The sequence below is a fragment of the Lepisosteus oculatus genome, chromosome 5, assembly GCF_040954835.1.
Source record: "Lepisosteus oculatus isolate fLepOcu1 chromosome 5, fLepOcu1.hap2, whole genome shotgun sequence".
Lineage (NCBI taxonomy): Eukaryota > Metazoa > Chordata > Actinopteri > Semionotiformes > Lepisosteidae > Lepisosteus > Lepisosteus oculatus.
The window spans coordinates 41,923,667-41,942,628 of NC_090700.1; the positions used below are offsets into that span (position 1 = coordinate 41,923,667).

General features: G+C 35.0%; 1 protein-coding gene and 1 long non-coding RNA gene across 3 annotated transcripts in view; one reads left to right on the forward strand and one right to left on the reverse strand.

The window, feature by feature from the left end:
* adamts17 (ADAM metallopeptidase with thrombospondin type 1 motif, 17) overlaps positions 1 to 8,480 on the forward strand; it is a 130,381-nt gene extending 121,901 nt beyond the window's left edge. Inside the window, exons 22-23 of one of the 2 annotated variants that reach the window (XM_015342986.2) lie at positions 2,432 to 2,609; positions 3,479 to 8,480. In XM_015342986.2, coding sequence (XP_015198472.1) covers positions 2,432 to 2,609; positions 3,479 to 3,630 — 330 coding nt within the window. In that variant the 3' untranslated portion in view covers positions 3,631 to 8,480. The remainder of the gene's footprint in view (positions 1 to 2,431; positions 2,610 to 3,478) is intronic. The other variant, XM_006628663.3, reaches the window with a different exon arrangement.
* LOC107076882 (uncharacterized) overlaps positions 1 to 18,962 on the reverse strand; it is a 121,974-nt gene that overhangs the window by 63,989 nt on the left and 39,023 nt on the right. The window lies entirely within an intron of this gene.

The window sequence follows — 18,962 nt, forward strand, 5'->3', positions numbered from 1 at the left end:
AGGGTGTACCCTTTCCTCTTCATTCTCCCTTATTTGCAGTTATTAGTATGATAGCTGAGAACTGAGATGTGAAAACATGCAACAGTATTCCAAATTAAGTGGTTATAAAAAATAAAATATTTTATAAAAAATTATAACATTTTCAACATGGACTATATTAATAGGCAGACATATTTTATTGATGTTTCTTTTATCCTAATATACAATGCAGCTGCAGCCATTCAGAACATGCAGTAAAAGTCATTGTCGCGTTAAACTGGCTTCGCTTTGCAAGCTGTGTGATTCACAGGCCAAAGCCAATCGATAGGGGGCACTTGTGTGTTAGATGTTAGTGAAATTATTACTTTATTTAATCTGTTTCATAACTGTACTTCTTTAAACCCAATTAATATGAAATATCAATATGGAATTATACATCTAAAATTGAATTTTTGTATCTGAAAATTAAAAATAACCAAAGTATTATAATGTCTCTGAATATTAGTAATGATCAATTTATTAATACAGTATAAATATATTATACACACTGTGTATAATAGGACAATAGTGGTAGCTAAAAATAAGGTATACAACAGTATTCCACTTTCTTCATAAACATTAATTTACTTATGTTACACATGCAGCAGGTTAATTATTCACTGAACAATTATTTACCTAGCAGTTTTACTGAGTGGTGCAGTCCCGCATCAGATTATTTGAAAAATACCACGCATGTGTTTTGCGGAACAGCCATTATACCTCAAGCATTCTAAATGGCTGCATCTGTAGTTATGAAGCACCGGTTCTGTGTTTGTTCCTTTTAAGGGTGTGGTCATATTTTGGTTTTCAGTATAGTAAGCCCTTTACAAAGAATGTTCGGAGTAGACATAATGGAGGTAATTAACAATATTAAAGAGTTTTTTTATACCTTAAAAAATTACAATTTTTTTATTGTCATTTTGAACAGGATTTACAGTATGTAATGAATTTCCTACTCCCTAATTTGGAGCCTACAGTATATATATATAATATGTAGTAGTTCAGGTGGGTAGCTGCGTCAGCATGCATAGGCTGCAAAGGAACAAGTAATAGGTTTATTCCATGCTGAAAAAAAGAAGAAAGAAAACTAAGTTTCGGCCGTGGAGCCTTCTTCAGGTGTAAGAAAGACAAGGCCGCCACATATAATATGTGTCTGTCTCTCAAACCTTGATAGCTCAGAGAGGATACTGTGTGCAGGACTGCAGGAATCCCTTGGTTTTGCAGATGCTCTTGTTTCCTCTATTCACATCGGAAAGACAAAGACAGGATATATTAGCCTTCTGTCCATTAATGCACTACCACTTCATTACTTTCCATCTTGAACAGGGCCTTCATAAGCAAAAATGAAGTGATAAATACTACACATTGATATTCATACATGGGCACCAGCATGTCAGAATTATGTGTGCTATGCCTTAAATTTGTTCTGCTTGAAGAAAGGAACATTCTGACACCTTCATTAAAGTAAGATTGTATTAAGGAAAGTAATGATGTCACTTATCTCATCTTCTATGTCCACTGTAACATAATTCCTGTGAATATAGGGCACATAAATGCATTTAGTTTTTTGCAGCAGAACTTATCATTGCACTTACGTTTGCTTGTTCATTATTTGCTAGATGTGAGGACAGATTGTTAATGCTTAAGAAAGCTCTCTTATGATGCCACCACTCAAATCCATCCATCCATTTTCTATCAGCTTTATTCAATATACAGTAGTGTTGCCAAAGAGCTGGAGCCTATCCCAGTAAGGATGGGACACCACAATCCATTCTTGATAAACACAGTTTCCACCTTTGCTGAAAACTGTATCAAGCCCCTACCTTCTGTATCTTAATTTTTGGAAAATGTCATTCTCTTAATGGCGACCCACATGAATACTGATGTTCAAGTCTATGGCACTGCTACCAGCTTACTCTCCACCATTCAGCACCTTGACAGATCGGGGTCTGTTATTATCTGAGGTCAAGTCAAGTACAGATGCTGGGGTGTGTGAGGGTTTCAAATGTTAAAATTTCTTTCTGAAATATACTTTATAGTTCCTGTAATGTTTACTCATTTGCAGAAGCTATCCTGCACAGACACTTTTTTCTGATTCAAACATCATTTGCTTATAATTTACTGATAGGTTGTTAAAAACAAATAAACTCAATAGTAATAGTGAGATTAGATCATTAAAAAGTTGACAACAGAGTCCTGCAAAGGATAAAATAGTTATTTAGCATTGTGTGGGCACAGTCATATGGCGATCTCTCAGATAGTTCTTGAACACATAAAAATGCATTCATCCTGTTTTAACAATAATATGATCAAGAATATTGAGAATTGGGAATATGTAGTATAGCCCTACAGTATTTGAGCAATATTAAAACAATATTAAAGTTGTATCTTTACTTTGTGTACTGTTTTTTAGTGTTCATCTTCTTGTGGAAAAGGTCTGCAGTCAAGGGTTGTTCAGTGCATGCACAAAGTGACTGGGCGCCATGGCAACAATTGCCCAGTTGTGCTGAAGCCTCCAGCTTACAGACAGTGTCACCAGGGGGTGTGCAACGAGAGAGTGAATGCGAACACCATCACATCCCCAAGGCTTGGTAAGACAGTGCTATTCATAATCAGTAGAACTTCCAAGGTTATTCACACACTCACAATGCTTTTTCATTTTTTTATGGAACTCATCTATAAAGGCAGCACTTATCAGAAATTAACACTTAGATGCCTCTGATCTCGTTACTGGAATGCTGTTTTGTTCTTTTGTTGTCTTTTCTACGTCATTTGACTCAGAATATTTATTTTTGTCTTAAAGAGCCTTCAACAGTTACTATCCCCACACATCATAGTTCACTCTCTTAGTTCCACCGGCTCTAGGCTGCTTAGCACTCCAAGGATTTCACATTATATGTTAGGGAACCAAGCCTTTTCAGCAGGAGCCCCTCGTCTTTGGAATACACTTCCTGGCTATATTGCAAATGCTCCTTCTGCTCATGATTTTAAATCTCTTTGCAAAACTTGTTTTCTATGACCTTCAATTCTTAGCTTAATTTGTTCTTTTAATTTATTATATATATATTTGTAATTTATTATTCTCTTTTTCTGCATACTGTATAATTTATTTGTACAGTATACTGTAATTTATGTAAAGTGTCTTGTGAATACTCTGTATTGAAAGGTGCTGTACTGTATAAGAATACATTTTAGTTTATTTGTGATTATGTATCATATCTAACTGCCTGAGAATAAACTAAAACTTAAAAAATCACCTTAATCAACATAAACTCACATGTAACACAGTAATTTCAAACAAGTATCCCTTAATTTTCAGAAAAGTAATTGGATGAAAGAAACAATCCAGTTGACTTAGAAAGCTAAGAATTATTTGTTGTGTTTGTAGCGTTCTATAAGTTTGAAAAGATAGGATTAGACAGAGGTTATGTTTAACCCTTTTCTTTATCTTCCCATTCAGCTGCTCTCACTTACAAGTGTACAGCAGACCAGTGGAAAGTCTACTGCCAGGTGATCAGAGAGAAGAACTTGTGCTCAGACATGAGGTGGTACCAGCGCTGCTGTGAGACCTGCAGAGACTTTTATGCCAGTAGAATTTATCAGAGGAAGTAATTGCATCATCATTTGTGTCGTATCATGCTTTTTCATTTTTAAACATTGTTATGAAGTTTAGGGATGTGGATTTAAAAAAAAACAGCTGAAATGCAAGATATGACAGTGCACATTGATTCTAAAACTTACTTTTTAGTATGACTTGAATTTTTTATGCTGTTACACCAAAATAGTAACTTATTGCCTTAAAAACATTATTTCCAGGAACCTGTTGTCAGGAGGTCTGTTGTACAGCATGTTTGACAACCCTTTGTTCATGAAGGCTTTCAGTCAACCACATTTTTCACAAGCCACTGGCTGGCCAGTACTCTTAGATGGGCAAATGTGACACGGTTTCATTTCAATTCCATGGTCAAGTATTATTATTCTTCTTATTATTGTTATTATTATTATTATTATTATTATTATTATTATTATTATTATTACCAAAGCAATTAAAGCACAAAGGTTTAAAATTTTCTGTAAAGAGAGACACAATTTAAGAACCAACTGTCATGGACAGAATAAATATGTACAGTATGGGATAAATTACTAGACAGAAAGGCACAACACATTATTCACTGTAATCAGACATAATCCTGTATGGAGATGGTTAGTCAATAATGCAGTGCGTTCTTAAGTCCACAAGGTCCCCTTTCTGTTTCAATTAATTCTTGTCATTATGGTCCATCTGTATGGCCTTGTTCCATATCACAGTTTCAGTGTCCAGAGGCTCTCTAGACACTGGGACTGTGCTATAACCAACCAATTGTATTGACGTTAAATGTGATTTTCTCCTTGTCAGCGTTCAGTGGGTTTATTCAGAGTACATGATTTTACCACTAAGTGGGGGTAAAACTGATAAAACGGTCACATTCCAGTCCGCACAGGAATAACGTTGCAGCTTGAAAAGCATGTAGTCAAGCCAAAATGCCAACCACAGAGTACGCCATTAGTGACCGAAAAATCTCACTTCAGCAAGTACACATGGGTGGATAAGTATCTGTGGATGAAAGGGTGAGATTTAATTAATTTTGGCACAAATTTGATTGGAAGAATTTACAAATAATGGATTACTGCTCGACACCAAGAGATGTCATGGAGGCCACACTAGCATATTTGAGTTTATTTTTGACATTTTTAAACTGCAAAATAGGGCCTGGTGCCACAGAGTCATGCCAGCAAGGCTTGAATGTAATGTCTGAGGCAGGGCAGCATCATGTCATCTCTATGCCAAAAGACCAGGCTAGAGTCCCTGTGGATTTTCAAATTAATCATTTACAGTATTTTTCTGTGCCTGTGTCTGTTTTTTATAGAATTTACGTCAGAAATCTGTGAGATTTTCTGGAGGGCAATTCAACCCATTTAGAAGTATAGATACTTTATGTATGCCAAGTTTAATCTTACCTCTTAAACTGACAAAGCTACAGTAGACCCTGCTGCACATTGCAGTTAGCTAAATTTAAAGTGAGGGCCTCCTGCATAAATGGTGCCTAACCTGAACAACTACACTATGTGTGCTTTAGTATGGTGTACTAGAACAGGGATAGTCAACTCCAGTCCTCCAGTGCAAAGTTCCTGTAGTTTTTAAAAGATCCTTTCACTTCATTCCTGACTTTTTCACCATGTAGTTAAATTAACTCAAGGTAATTTAAGTTAAATGAAGTACAGAAACAAATGCGGCATTCCAGAGTGGAGTTATTTACCCCTGCTCTAGGTTCAGAAAACTGATACAGTTATTGATCATTACTAATAACATATATTTCTGCTGATGTGCTTCAATGAAGCAGTGCAGGGCTACGTAAACACACAACAAATTTAAAAAGATCAAGCACACAGACTCCTTTACTTTGTATTAGTCCTATGGTTAGACTTCATCCTGACAAACATACAGTAGCATATTGTTATGACTATTGATGGGCTCATATGTATGAAGAATTTTCCCATCACCTCTTGAGCTCTACAATCAACCCACGTTTTCCTCTACCTGAAGACCTATTCTGTTGGTTACACTTGTATCTGGCTGTGACAAGGCCAGGTTTAAGCCTTGGCTTCTCTGGTTGCTACACTTACAAAGACTATGACAAAAATAGCTATTTTGGAAATGTTCTTTTGTTATTATTGTTATAAATTACAGTTTGTCCATTAATAATCTACAGGGGCTCAATCCGCTACTAATCCTGTTAACATGTTACAATGTGAGACATTCTAAAAAGAACAATTGTATACTTATTAGTGATGGCATGCTTGCTTTCACACGTTGTACTGTTTGTCCATAGTAATTAATATCCTTCCAGCATCAACAGTGAAGGGCACACATTGGGGACATGTATTTGCAGTATTAAAAAGTCAAAATTATTGAAACCATTTTATATTTTGTATTATATTTATTTTTTTCATGTATACATTTTGCTTTTATTTTCTATCAAAGCTGCAAAATAATTCAAGAGGCTTACTTTAAAGAGATTTTACATAATTGTCTTGAGTAAGCGAAATACAGTGTGAAATTATTTCACTGACACTTGGCCAGTTTTTGCCCAAAATTGTATACTACATGTGTGCACTATTAAGTACAATATATTAGAATACATTTTAATTGTAAATGTTAAGTCTTATGTTTTGTCTGTCAAAAAGAAAATTCAAAAATTCGAAATTCTAAAAAATCAACAATTCTTTTCCTGTGGCTAAAAATTAAGAACCAGTCGTTTAACCAGAGTTTATGGTTAAAGCCTAACTAAATGAATAAGCTCTACTGTACACTAAGTTTTTCTCAAGTCAAGACACCTAAAGGATCAAACAAAGATAATGACTGGTAATATTTACATTTAAACCTATAAAATGTTTTAAAGAAACTGTTAGACACTTTTTCCACACTAACTTTCTGGAATAAGTGATTATTTAGTGTCTCCAAGGATTATACTTTAATATCTTTGGCGCAGACCCTGTTTTGGAATCTAATCTGTTTTATGTGTCTGAGTGGCACAGTACAGAGGGCATGGTGCTGACAGACAGGAGAGGTGAACCATTAGTCACTGAGGATTCTTCAGCAGCTCAGGAATTAGGTAGTGACTGGGGCAGTTGAAAAATGGGAGACTTACAAATAGGTTAAAAATGACAACATTCGGAAATGTGAATTTCAACAGTTTTAAGTTGCTTTTTGAGTAGAATTCTTTCTTTTAATGATTTGTTTCTTGTATTGAGGACAAGAAATTCCACATCTGGAAGTTCAAAGCTGTATGTACTGTCTCCCATCACCTAGAGATAGCAGTAATCTACTTCTAGTAAAGACTTTTCACTACTGTGGAATACATCTATGTTTGTATTATGAATAATATTGTTATATTATTTAATGCTAAAATGTAGCTTCCTTCTCTACAAATAATTGTGGTGCTATTGGCTTTATTGTACTGATATTGATATTGTCAGTATTCTTTAATATTCCCGTACTGTAAGACATTAGTTGCACAGTTTGTTTGGTACAAAGACTGCCGCTATATATTTTATGGTGCTGTTTTGGTTTAAAAATAATAAATTGCATTATTATTGTATTAATTATATCTACAAAAGATTTTGTAACATATGGATATAACCTTAATGTCTTTTGTATTGTTCTCTTTTTATAATGTAAAATGTTCTTGTTTGTAATTTACGTACATATGTGTACTACTTGTAAAGTACAATACTTAAATTGTGTAGGCTACACAAAAAACAAACTGGAGAATATAAGAATAAAAGTTTGTTTTTAGAGAAAGATTAATAGATGTATTTAATAGGACGTTTGAGGTGGATGGATAGATATGGTAATTAAATTTATATAGAATGCTGGTCATAAAGTACATGCAAAATGTTAAATCAGCTTTGTATTGCATTGTAATGTGTTTAAATGAATGCATATTTAGCCTGTAATTATTTCAGTGTGTTCTTAGCACTTGTTGTACTTTCTATAAGAACGTAAGCAAGGTGGCAAAGTATGAGATACCATCTTGCTCATTTGGTTGCTGGTAGGAAAAAAAGAAATTAACTAGCAAAAAGAATTAAGCCAGAGTTCCTGTTTAAGTGTGACATCTGACAAGGAAAAGGAATGACTGCTATTTAAAATTGCAACCTTTAAGCATTTAAAATTAATGATGGCCAATTAAAATGGCCAAAGGTGTTTTCTGATTTAAACTCCGTCTATCTCAAGAAACAAAATCTGTTCTTTTTTACAGTTACTGTGCATTTATGAGCAAACGTTTTTAAAAATAAGAGTGATACACTGCTGTGAAATGTCTTGCACATTCTGCATTGTTGATCTCTTTTCAGTCAATACTTTTCCGTTGTTATGTAAACAGTTTTATAGTGATCCTCTGCTTAGAGCTTTATCTCTTTTCAGATAATACAGTAGTTATTCCTTATACAGCTGTATTTTGTAGCAATAAAGAATCCTTTTTTGCTTTACGGGTGTGTAGAGAACAAATAATATTAATGACAAAGACCAATGAGTCTATTTGAATTTAGATTGGCAAAGGCTATAATGCTTCCTTTTGGGCTGTTAATTAAAGAATTACTAAGAATTAAAAAAAAAGATTTATATAAACTTAAATTGAACATTGCTATATGTTGAACTTAATATCTTTCTGACTAAATTATCTGTAATAATATTCATAGTTGTTCTTTCAGTATAAAATATACTTTTATAAACTAATAGTGGTTTTGAATAAATTTTTCATTTGCTCATTGTGTTATTCTAATGTTTTTGTAACTCCTGCTTGTATTTAAGATATCTAGAACTTTTCCACAGCAGTGCTTGTACATGGTGGCTTTTCAAAAGATGCACAAATCACAAATTAAAACTCTGGTGTTGTACATTTTTAATCCTGCCTGGAGAAAGAAATCAATCAAACTACACAATGGCTTGGGTTGTCTACAAATTCTTACAGTACAGAATAATGATGACATTGTCTTCAGACCATGATCAGGGTGACCAAGTGAGCCTGGATTTGTGAATGTCAAGAACTGGACATTAAATCAGTGTTCCACCAGTCATGATGACTTGGTGATTTCAAAATCTCATAAAAAAAGAATGAAAAAAAGAAAAGTGACATGATGCTCTTCTGGGTCTCATTCCAATGTCATGATTCTGAACCTGAGTTTACGTGCTGATAACGTTACTTTAATAACACTTGTTATAACACTTGTTTTTTTAGTAGCATTCAATAGGATTATCAATGTCAATCAGCATAAACATGATGCCCCTGCATTCTCAGAATGATTTGGTGACAGGGACTAGCTGAAGCTAGTACCCAATGCTGCTGGAGCTCTTGGTTATCCTTGTCTAGTGTAGAGCATGTTTTATCCTACAAGAAGGTTTGCACTGTCCGGGCTACAGTTAGGAACAGAGAACATCTGCAATTGTCATGTTTGCCACTAATGGAGCACTGATGTGAAAGCTAGCTTTACCATGGCAACCAGTGATGCCTGTACTCACATGCCAGTCAGCCAGTTGCCATGACTACACGATCAGATAGAAAGTCTGTGGCAGTACTCTCGGCCCTTGAAGAGTCTTGGTCTGTGCCTACGTTTGTTTCTAGTTTTCCTGTTTCTTGCTTTGTGTTTTCTGCCTGTTTGCTACTACTGCCTGCTGCTGCCTGTTTGCCTGTCTCTCTCCCGGCACTTTGTTTCTTTATATCCAATTGTGCAAAGTTATTAAGACAAGGAAGCCCCTTTTAAAAAGAGAATAGAGACACTTTCTGGAAATAGGAGTTCTATCTCCCTGACTGCATCCACAGTTTCTTGTGTGGAATAGATTTCTTGATATTGTCTAAAGTGATATGACTACATGGTAGATAATGGTGTTTTCTGCTCAAATTAATATGAAAATACAACTTCTGACACTGAGCAATGCCACAACACACTCTTATTATTAGTTGAAACTTATTTGAAGAATATGGTGAGTGAACATAAAAATGTTTGGTAGTATACCTAAAGACAAACTACATTTTATAAAGAAATCAGAAGAAGACCACTTTCATAAAGACATGATATCATCAATAGTTGACTGCAAGGGTTTATTTTATTTTTTACATAACTAGAAAGCTAAACCAACAGGATGTTATCCAAAGTCCTTAAAGTGAAGATGATTTGCACAGAGCCTTGGACACAGAGAGATTAACTAATTGTATTTGGAATTACCAAGTGTTGCCACTGTGTGACCTGTCGCTTGTTCAGGCCTACAGCAGAACATTTTTAAGGTGACTTTTCTGTAGACATCCCATTTGGCAAGATCAAAAGAAGGCTGTCAGCATTCTGTTTGCTTTTAAAAAGATTTGGTTAAATGCTCTGTACTAAAAGCATTGGTAGTGTCGATCTGTTTTGTTTACTTATTCATAAACAAATGGATTCCCTTCCATTAAGATAAATGCAGTGAGATGGGTTTTGAACCACATGGGATATTAAATGTACAAGCCCTGACACTTGAACTCATTCGGATTGATTGCAGACACTTTTAAGACTTGTGCTGAATTTGAGAGTGAGCTGGTGACCCTTTAAGCCACTGCTGTAAATCTTTACTTTCTCCTGATATGCTCAGGTGCCACAATATCTTCAAAACCAGGGTTGCAGTATACTTAAAGTATGACAGGGCTGAATATCTTAGTCACTTACATTCAGCTGTAATTTCTTATTTTTTTATTATTCATAGTGATACAGAATCACCATAATTCATGATTGGTTAGCCTGTGCTCCACAGGGCACAATCCAATTTTATTTTCTCTTTTGCAACAAAAGAAAATTGAACAATAAAAGGAGCAATGTAAGCTATCTTTTCAAAATCAGTACTGGCTTGTGGTTTACGGCTTTTAAAATCTTGCTTACTCGGTTCCTAGGGGAATGGGTTGTTATTAAACAGTATGGAAAGCACTCAAGCAAAAACTCAAACAAGAATCTGGAGCAGGTGTCATTGACAGCTTTATTCCTATAGTGCAAATGTTGTAACAAAAATGCTGGGTTACAAATAATCTAAGTAATATTCAGCTTTTAGTTTTTCAGCATTGTAGTTCTAATATATTAGATAAATGTTTTATTTCTCTCTACAAACTAAGCTGTATTTTAAAAGGTTACATTTGCTTTGATAAATTACTCCCTTAAAATATACAGTTCTTATATATATATATCACACTCTGAAAGACATATTACTGATTTTGAAAAACAGCGTCCATCTGCTGTAGTAATGATCAGTGTACTCACTGGGATTCTCTTAGCTAGATTCCTTAGATTTAGCTACAGGAACAAAACAACTGAAAGTAGTGGCTGTGACTACTTTATAAGAATCCAAGATTTGTTAAGACGGGAAAATGTTTCTTCTTCGGACTTCAACAAGATGACTTTATTTAACCATTATTATTTCATTTTGTGATTCTAAAGGTGGCAGGGAACTCTTTGCATCAAAACTGTTAAGCATATCCTGCATATGTGGTAAAATGTTGAACACAAGTATCGGCATGGTTTTGCTACCTCCTTGAGCCAAACCTCAAGATTTAAAATCATGGCCAGTTATTCAATTTCATTGGTAAATTTGTGTAAACTTCTTCTGATACTGACTTGGACTGACAGTTTGAAACAAAATCATATTTCTCACCTCCTGGAAATCAATAATTTTGCAATAGGGACTTTTCATTTAATAATAACACAATACACAGGAAACAGATTAACTGGAAGAAAAGGTTCTCCACGGTGTTTTTGCTGTGCAACAGCCATAGTGTGGAAGTATGAATCTTTAATGATGCTTGAGAGAATTCACTAGCAAATAGTATTGAACTGTACACTGTTTTAATCTTGTGTGTGTTTTCTGGCTTTAGTGGTAGTTATGTCTGCAACATGTTCCCTAAAGTCACCATGCTTCTGGTTCTAGCAAATTAAAAATATACTTTTCAATCAGCTGTCAAGTTTCTGTTGTAATACTTTAAAATACAAATTTTAATTGGTTTATTTGCTGAAACAATGTTTTTCATGCGATTGCCTAAGGTACTGAAATTATGCTGAATAGTTTAACATGAAATTACCCTCGCGTCAGTATTTATAACCTCTTATGAGGAACTGTATTCTAATGTTCATAACTACTATTATCGAACAGTGACATTTCCAAATAAAACATACATAAACTGGTGATTAAATTAGTCCCTTTAACATTACTTAAGAAAAGCTGGCAGACTCTTCTTGATATTATTTTCTGCCATGTTGTCCAACATTTATGTACACCATCATTAGCTGTGACAGTTGACAGAAGGTGTTAATGTCTAAAATTATTCACCAGGTGAATTAAAAGCATAATATTCCTAGAAATTCTAAAGCAATAATGACAGAATAATCCAAACAGGCACAGGCTGTTAATTGGATTCATTCTTTGATGAGACTTTTGTTTTTTCAACCACTATCATTCCATCTTTTATAGCTGATGAGAGGAGGTGATCATCTTAAAGCTTTGTCTTTGGATTTCTGTAGGCATTTAATAAATGCTACTTTTATGCAATTGTATGCATGTTTGCCATACTGTGCATGTTGAACTCATCAAGGATAGTCAGGGATATATTGTAATTGGCACTTGATTCTGGAAATCTGCTTATTGTTTGTTTTACTGGTGTATCAACTTCAAAGTATTATTAATAATTCATAGAAACCACTTTACTAAGGTGTCTACTGTTGCACATTGTAAAAATATATGTTTTCAGAGAAAACCCTAGACAAAACTGTTTTTCCATACTCAACCTAGACCAATAAATTATGTATGTTAGTAGCCCGGAGAAAGTGACATGTCAATGACAGAGAATTGAGCACCCTTGCTATGTGTACACATGGACTCCAAAACCACTTAATTAATAGTATTTTGTTTTGGCAGCAGTTTATTATAATTGCTTTTAATACAGAGAGTAATTGTGGACTGTAGGGTTTTGGCAGAGGTGGAGCTGAAAATATAGTACTTGCAAGTCAATTTTCTCCTGCATGTTCAATCATTCAGAGATGTCAGGACAGCAGCTGGTTGTGAAGCTTTTTATGAAATCTTCAATAAATGACAAACATTATCATTGAAAATGAATGAAAAACAATAGGTGAATCAAGTTACAGTTTTGGCACAATGCTTCTGTTTTGAAGTCCAGCAGCCATTAAGAGCACAGTATGTTTAAAATCCATGTCTATATGAGTCTTTTGGAAAAATATCTGAAGAAGTTTTTATGGAAAGTATGTGTGGCCAAACAGTAAAATTCAGATTCTGGTGTTCATGTTTCTACACCAAAATGAGCTAAATTACAGGATGTGCTTTAACAAAGCCTTAATGGAAAATACAGACAGGAAAGTGAGCTCTATTTCAGTGGCTGTCCAGAAGAGGCAGGGCCTTTTACAATACCCCGCACTGCTGAGGATTATTGGACATTCTTCAAATAATGATCCATTCCATGTACAGTACTATATTTCATATTCCATCACACCAGGTATTCAATCAAGGATAGGTGTGCTGCAATAGTTACGTGCCTTCATGTTGTAACTCTTTGGTCCATCATTACTTTGTTTTAGAACTGCTTTAGCCATATCCTTCATCTTTACGCCTTTGTGGATTATACCTTATGGAGCTTAAGCTCCCAAAAATAAGCAGTACGTATTTATCATAATATATAAATATTTATATAATATATTATTAATCATCTTCAGCTTTAATGAAATTCTGCTGGTCTCTCCCTTTGGTTTTGTAAGACCTCTGTTCTTTTCGTAGATGGTGGTTCTTGATTAATGCTCAGACTTTAAGACAGATGTAATATGCATGGCATTTAAAAGTGGATGTATACAAGGGTTTTCCCAGATTCAAAGACAAAAAATATGTTAGTAAAATATGTTAGTAGTTTTCTTTATGAAGTGATTAAAGTAAATACTGGAATTAGGTTTGTGTTCATGAATAAAAGTTTGTCCCCTAAACAATATTGAACCTATATACTATATTAACTGTATAACTTTAAACAAGCTTTTCAGGACCTAATCCATATCTAGTTCATTTAGAGGGGATAATTCAGTACAGAAGTGAGTTAAGCTGGCACTCAAGTTTTTTTTTTTCAGTTTGTTTCAACAAGTGTAAAATATCAAAAAATGTTTTGGATCAGTGTGCACCAAATAACTAACCTAACATTCACCTGAAAAGATGTTCTCAGTTAGACTGAGGGGAACTATACTAGAATCCAGATTCCTTCAAAACAAGGCAGTGTGACAGCAAACTCACCAGAGTTCATCAACTACAGAAACCAATCTGACTAGCTGATCTGTCATCCTGTGCTCCTATTTCATACTTGCATGACTCCTTTTCAACACAGAAAGCTAGTATACAATGTACAATAATATCAAAAATGTCAATGTAATCTTCTTTATTAGCTTAAGAACACAATTTTATACCTCCAGTGTAGAAATATTTTTTTATATGCCAGACAAGGCATATTAATGGTAAAACTAAGAGAAAGAAAATATAATCAAATTTAAGGGTCAGCAAAATTTCAGAAGGGGCATGCCAGGAGTTAGCTCATGCACTTGTTTTTACAGATTTGGATGCCACTGATACTTTTTTAAATGCCAATAATAGCCCTACTTATATTTTTAATAAATTAATATGCTCATCTTAATATTTATCGTAATCCTTGCCCTGGCTTTCCCTTATTGAAGTCTGCAGTCTCAGGCTCATACAGTGGTTTGACACTTTAAACAGCACGCAAGCCTCTAAATGTTCAGTTGTTTACTGGATAGGGTAACTGACTTCCATGTGTGAAAATACCTGTTCACAGTATGTTGATCTAAATGCTGAGAGCAGTGAATCTGCACACTTTCTTCAAATAGTCAAATTTAACTGGCAGGGACTTCCAACAGGCCATGACAGAGACACTGTGATCACTTTCAGTAGCCTCGGGAGTGTTTGACACATCCTGGAACTTTGCGTCCCACAGAAATGAGTCAAGATGCTGCTTTGTTTTTCAGGATCTTGTCACAGCCTGTTTGAGCCACCTGCCTCATCCATGAAGTGTTTGTTGTATTTTGTCTGAAAATGATATTGGACACTTTATGTGCGAGAAACTACTCTCTCACAACATAGAGGACAAAAAGCACAGATCCATATTCATTATCTCTAAAAGGTCTGAAATGAACGAACATCTACATTTGTTTTCTTAGTATCCACCATTGTGACTTTGCTCTTGAGTGTGTAAAATGCTACCAAGCTTTCCAGTGAAAACAATAGGCTAGCCCCACTAGAAATAATGCAGTAAATAAATCAAGTGCATTGTTTTTCTAAACAGAGCTTAAATTGGGTAGAATGTTGTAGAGAATTACAGAACAGTATTACATTATCATTTTTGTAATTGACTTAATTGTTCATGGCTTATTAGACTTTTATTACACGTCTCTTTCATTGGATGTCATTAAAAAAATAGCGTCGCCATGCCATTAGTTGTTGACACCTGTTATAGATAAACATTTCACACACAAACAGCCAGCATGTAGTTTGCACCACTGCCTCGGGAAAGGACTCCAGGAACTATACAGAGAGCAGTAGAAGAAGCCTCCAGCATGCCCCTACCCCAAGGTGGACCCGAAGGTGAACAAAACAGGGTAATGGAGACACATTGAGGTACATAATGGATATTTGTTCAGGACAGCAAAGACTGAGGAGCCTAAAACTCCTCAGAGCTTCTTCACTGTGGTGGGAGGAGGATTGCCAGGTCACAGAATGGAGCTATTTTTAGACAATGGTACAGCTGGACTGTTTCTCTGCAGCTTTGGTAAACGGGCTCCATGGCGTTCTTGTGTTGGTCTGGAATATGTATCCCAAGGATAAATTAGATATTCCATTTTGCTAGTTAATAAAAAGGGACATTCTAATATGACTTTCTTGTCTGGCACTGGTGGTTCTGGGGTATAAAAAGAACCTGTTGCAGGGATAAATAATGCTAGCACCCTTATAATTGTTAGGTGATATAGTCAGCTACTAAGTAAAAGCAGTTCCTGCGTTTATGGGTCGCTGCTCCATGACAGTAATTAAGTGCTCATACCTAAATGCCAGGAGTATTAGAAATAAATTACATGAGGTCCTAGCTACCACATTGGCAGGCTCCTGGCTCTGACTCATTAAAAAAACATTTCAAAAGAATATTAGAAAGGCCACGAAAGAAACTGAGAGAAATAATGCTGATTTTATATTGCCATTTGTACTCAAGAAAACAAGATGTTTTATATAAACCATTGACACAACTCTTGCTAAAGGTAGTGTCCCGTGGTATGGGGGACAAAACTGAACCAATTAAATATAGAACATAATAATTTCTATTATACAACTTCTATTTTAACAAGGTTATAACAAGAAATAGAAGTAAATTAGAAGATCACTTATGGAAATTAGATACTGAGGAATAGTCAACATTGATTTAGAAAATGCAGGTCCTAATTAACAGGCCAAAGACTAAAAACTTGTATCTTAAGACATACAGTATTGGTCCTACCCAGAACAAAATATTCCTGTCTAAAACCTGTCCACGAGTGAATGAGAACCAATTTCACTGTTCTACCAATGTATTACTAACCTGAGAATTTTGCATTAAATACTACAGAAATCTTCATAATAATGCTAAATCTCTCTATTATAGTTCCTGTGCCGTTACGATGACCTTTTACCCTCTCACATCTGAAAATTATAATCTTTTTTAAACTAAAAAAAACTCTTTAACATTTACTAAATTATGTCTTACATCATTAATACAAGAGTCTCTTTGCTTCAACGGGCTAATTACTGAAAACAAACTGGAAAATTGACTTTAGTTAATTTAGATTAATGGACTTTTTCTGTGGATGAAATGGTTTCAACCAGACTAGTGAGGGTCGTATTCTGTGCATGTACATCTCAACGTACAGTATATGTTTCCACTCATAAATATGGTGACAGTTTAGTCATTACTGGTAATACTGACATCACTCTTCAGACCTATGACGCAGGCATAGGCATTTCTCACTTCCTGCATTGCAATTCTGAAGCAAGTCTCTCCTCTGTTGTCAGTCAGTCAGCAAGCTAGCCTTCTTTAAATGAGCTATTAGATGATTTTACAAGCACTGCTCTCAATCCCACAGATGTTCTTGCTTCTTTTAAAACGTGATGGATATCAAACACATGGTCACAGACTTGAGGATTTGTGGAAGGAAAGTGCTCTTTCTGTTCACCTTGAGGCTTATAAAAACCATTTATCTAGTTACAATAAGGCCCTAAGGTTAACCCATTCTGCTTACTACTCCAATATTATTGCAAGTAAATATACTGTAGCCCTCACACCTGAAGAAGGCTCCACGGCCGAAACGTTGTGTTCTCTTTCTTCTTTTTTTCAGCATGGAATAAACCTATTACTTGTTCCTTTGCAGCCTACGCATGCTGATGCAACTACCCACCTGAACTATTATGCAAGAGACTACAATCCTTGATGTCTCTTTGGGACAGTAAACCAACTTAATAAACCCAATAAAGACTTCTTCTTCCACTTCGTCTGGCAAGTTATATGTTATTTCTTAACTTCTTTTTAGGATAAGATCAACAATCTGGAACAACGCCCTCAGACATTCAGAGACTGTCATCCTTTAACTCATTTATCTCTGAAACTTAATTTTAACAAATGTTCTCTAGATGTGATATAGTATTTAAAGAGTGTTTCTCTGCATTATCTCCTATTATTTGTTCTATAATATTTTTTCTGTCTACTTCATTATTTGCTCCACAGCTTAAAGTGATAGAAATTATCCCTTTCTTAAAAAAGCTTTGCTGAAGTCAGATTTTTCACATATTAGGCCAATTTCATATTTGCTGTTTCTAGGGAAGCTATTAAAATGTGTGGTAGCATCCCAATTCCTTGTTTTAAACATTTCAATAAATGTTTAGGGAAGGCAATAGTACTGAAAAAGGTTGTGGTGAAAGTTATGAATTACCTTCTCATTCATAACTTTCTGCAGATGCTAGATTTTCCTCCAATCTCATACTATTAGACCCCTCAATTGCCTTTGATTAATCAACTGAAGTGTCATGCAGCTTTAAGTGGCAATGTAGTGCAACGGTTTAAGTTTACCTTTCTGACAGACAATAGTTGGTTAGCCTGGCAGTTTTAAATCAGACCCTGCCCCTGGAATCTTTGGAGTCCCTTTTCATTATTTATATGTTGCTATTAGACCTTGTTTTTCACAAAATATGGTGTTGGCTTCCACTGTTATGCTGATGATACCCATATCTACCTGTTTACATTACTGAATCCTCAAATTGCTCATTCAACAATAATGACATGCCTTTAAGATACACAGCTGTGAATGGCTTAAAATTATCTTCAATTAAACAAGAATAAGACCTTGATACCTTTAATTGGTTCAACTCATTAAGTCTCAAAATGAGACTGAAATAAATCCCTGAAATTCTCTTAAAAACTTAGGGGTGATTGTTGACTTTTCTCTATTTTTTAAAGCACACGTCCACAAAGTCTGCAGCATATCCTTCTTCAATTCGTGAAACATTTCCTGACAACTCTTTCTCTTACTGAAGCTTAGAAATTAGTTCATGCTTTTATCTCCTCTACAGTGTAGACTACTAAAATGTTTTGTTAGCGGATCATAAAATAAATTATTTCAGAAATCACAGTATGTCCAGAACTTTGCTCGAGTGCTGACCAAGTCTAAAAAATTCTAAGATATTTCTCTTGTGCTGAAAAACTGCATTGACTATCACTAACTTACGGGATAGAATTTAAAATGATCTTGTTTACCTATGTTTCCTATGTACCTTCAGGAGTTAAAATCAAGTCTGATGGCCCTTGTCTGGGAGCAGTCTATAAGGCTTATTTACTGTATGTACTGAAATCATCTCATGAACTCTGTGGAATTTGCTATGATTCTAGAGAATTTAAAATGTTAAAAACTTTGTCTTATAACATTTTTCTTTTGTTTTGTGTTTTGACTAGTCCCATCTCCCCCTGCTGGCACCTCGTGGGAGGTCTTAGCTTTCACTGTGTGCTCATACATTGTTGTGACTGGAAAGGCATGCTGCATTAAGTCATGTTCACTCTCCATGATAATTAAAATAACACAGCTCAGAGAAGAAGTATAGCTCCACATTTGGTTTCTAAGTGAGAGGGAAATTAAAATGGCACAGGAACTTCTGTGTCAGTATATTGCCACGAGGCAAATTCTGCTTTACAAATCACAACATGGTAATTAAAGCAATCCAATTCTAATTTCTGTCTAAGAGAAATCACTAAGCCATGAATGTCAAAACATTGGGTGAGTCAACCTTAACATTGTGAGCTAAGATCTAACCCACTGGTGCCTAAGAA